This window comes from Chrysochloris asiatica, unplaced genomic scaffold (genome assembly GCF_000296735.1).
Source record: "Chrysochloris asiatica unplaced genomic scaffold, ChrAsi1.0 scaffold00085, whole genome shotgun sequence".
Taxonomy (NCBI): Eukaryota; Metazoa; Chordata; class Mammalia; order Afrosoricida; family Chrysochloridae; genus Chrysochloris; species Chrysochloris asiatica.
The window spans coordinates 718,206-720,647 of NW_006408603.1; the positions used below are offsets into that span (position 1 = coordinate 718,206).

At 53.5% G+C, this 2,442-nt stretch overlaps 1 protein-coding gene across 2 annotated transcripts in view; it reads left to right on the forward strand.

The window, feature by feature from the left end:
* The first annotated feature begins 972 nt into the window (after positions 1-972).
* The window catches only part of TSPAN2 (tetraspanin 2), a 62,240-nt gene continuing 60,770 nt past the window's right edge, over positions 973-2,442 (forward strand). Inside the window, exon 1 of one of the 2 annotated variants that reach the window (XM_006865866.1) lies at positions 973-1,064. In XM_006865866.1, coding sequence (XP_006865928.1) covers positions 996-1,064 — 69 coding nt within the window. In that variant the 5' untranslated portion in view covers positions 973-995. The remainder of the gene's footprint in view (positions 1,065-2,442) is intronic. The other variant, XM_006865867.1, reaches the window with a different exon arrangement.

Genomic DNA, 2,442 nt, shown 5'->3' on the forward strand with positions numbered 1-2,442 from the left:
GGCCAGGCTTTTTCCTTGTTGTTGAATTCCCAGGGGCTTGTTACTATGTGTGGCCTACAATAATAAGTCACTCAAGTTTTATGAATTAATGCCTAAACCTCTGAGTTTGACGCTTTACTGTCTCCCCCATGCTGTCTGGCAGCACATATTGTAGATGCTTAGTCAACAGGAGTGGGAGCCTAAATTCCCCAGCCAGCCACTTCACTTAAAAAAAAAAAAAAAAGCAAAACTGTAACTCCCCCCTTTCTCCTATCTCTACAACACAAGTCTTATATTCCTTTTCAAGTCTTCCCATCACTAGAAGCCAGCAGAACCGGCGGACTTTGACTCCCCTCCACTAGCCTGAATCCAGCAGCTGACAGGATGCAGGGCAGCTGCACCCCGCTCAATCTTCCGTTCTTGCCTATTAAGGTAAGAATCCTCAGAGGAGCCAGAGAGAGGCTACCCTGAGCGGCCTCCAAGGTCAGTATGCTCACAAGGCGCTGAGGGACCCTGCGTGGTTGCAGTCCTGGACACTCAGTCGGGGGCCTTGTGACGGGTCCTGGCAGCTTCCGGGTGGCCTTGGATCCTACTTATCTCCTCCATCCAAGACTATCTGCCTTGGTTTCCATAGCCACCAGAGCAGCATCCTTATCTCTCCACCATCTCCTCGGGCATCTGGACTGGGCGCTGATTCAACGGGTCCTGGGTTTCCAGTCCTCGCTCCTTCCTCGCAGATGCTCCGATAATCAACCGTGGTCCAGCATCCGGAGCAAAGGAGGTGGACTCTCGTTTCAGGGAAAGAGAAGGACACCCGCTTCTCTTGGCTGCAGGATCAGTTCCCCACGGCGCCCCCATTCACCCAGAGCCCCTCCGTCCTCTCCAGCCGCGCCCCGCCCCCGGTTCTGCCCCGCCCCCCCGAAGGCCCCGCCCCCGGCCCGCCCGCCGGCTCCCGCCGCTCCCGGCGCTCGGAGCGCGGGCCTGGGGACTCGGGAGCCGGCCGCCGGGGCCGCAGCATGGGGCGCTTCCGCGGGGGCCTGCGGTGCATCAAGTACCTGCTGCTCGGCTTCAACCTGCTCTTTTGGGTGAGACCCGAAGCTGGGAAGGGCGGGGAGGTCCAGGGAAGGGGATGGATGCAGGGCCGGTACCCCCACGGGAGCTGACCGCTGCGGCGTTCGAGTCTGACTCCAGGGAGAATGTAGGGGTGTTCTAAAAAGCAGACAAAGAGGGAGGGGAGGGATGGTGGGGGAGAGAACGAAAAGAGAGATTGAGCAAAGAGAAATGGTGAAAAAGGGAGCGACACTGTGCGGTTCTTCTCTGCGAAGAACCCCTGCCCTGCCTTTTAATCTCCCAGCTGGTGACTCCTCAGGAGGGGTTGGGTCTCGGGCACCCCCGCTCCTCTCCAGCTTCGCTTGTACACACACCCCCTTCTCGCCCTGCTGTCGCTCCAGAGCCGGGCCTGGCCACAGCGTGGGAGAATAAACCTCTGCCCTGGGGCTAACGGGTGTGGTGCCCCATCCAGAGTGTAAGAAGACACCACCTGGTCGTGTTGGTTTGTCTAAGAAAATGAGATCGAAGTGAAAATGGGGCGGGTGTCACCGGTCCTATTTCTGAACATTAAGGGGAGGGTACAGCAGGATGGGAGCGAGAGGGAAGGGAGGGGCTTCGAAGGGGTAGCAGCATCTCTCCACAACCCCTAGCCAGCAGCCTCTGTAAAATACTAATACTGCTCTCGGAGATGATCTCATTCAACTTTGCGGTGTTTTATGGAACTGACAGCATTCCTTGAAATTAGAGCTCATATAGAGCCAGAGAAATAAGGCTGTGACCCATGTCTGGCATATTATTGGGGGTAAGGTTAGGGTAAGACCATTGCAAATCCGTGGAAATCTGGTCCCAGGCTCTGGAGGAGAGTGAGACAAGATCTAAAAATTGACTTGGCTGGACCTTCCCCCTTGAGCTTTCTTTAAGAGGAAGTCAGCCAGTGTAACTTCCCCAGGTAAACTTTGAGGGGAAATTCATTTGTTGCTTTGGGGTAGGGAAGGTGGAAGTGTCTTTAAACCAGGGAGAGAGCAGCAGAAGCCTGAATGCACTGAAATCGCTAGGATGGAGGAGGGTGATTTTCCTGTCCGCTTTGGGGAGGTTGCCTTCCCACATTGCAGCTAATTATTGAGTGATGGCCTCCATGCCTATCTGCCAAGTCCATTAGCCCAGATGCCTGGGTAGCTCCAACAACTCCAAGTTCTCTAGAGGCCAACTTGCCATCTTCAGTGTCCTTTAACTAGTAGAAGCTGTGAAGGAGGTTCCCTGTGAACAACTACTTAATGTTTAAAATACACATGACTTTTTTTTTTTTTTTAATTTAAGGTTTTTTATTGTGGATTGAGTGAAAGTTTACAGGGCATATCATCAGTTTTACATTCAACAAATCATATACCTTGTTTCATGACATTGATTATAATC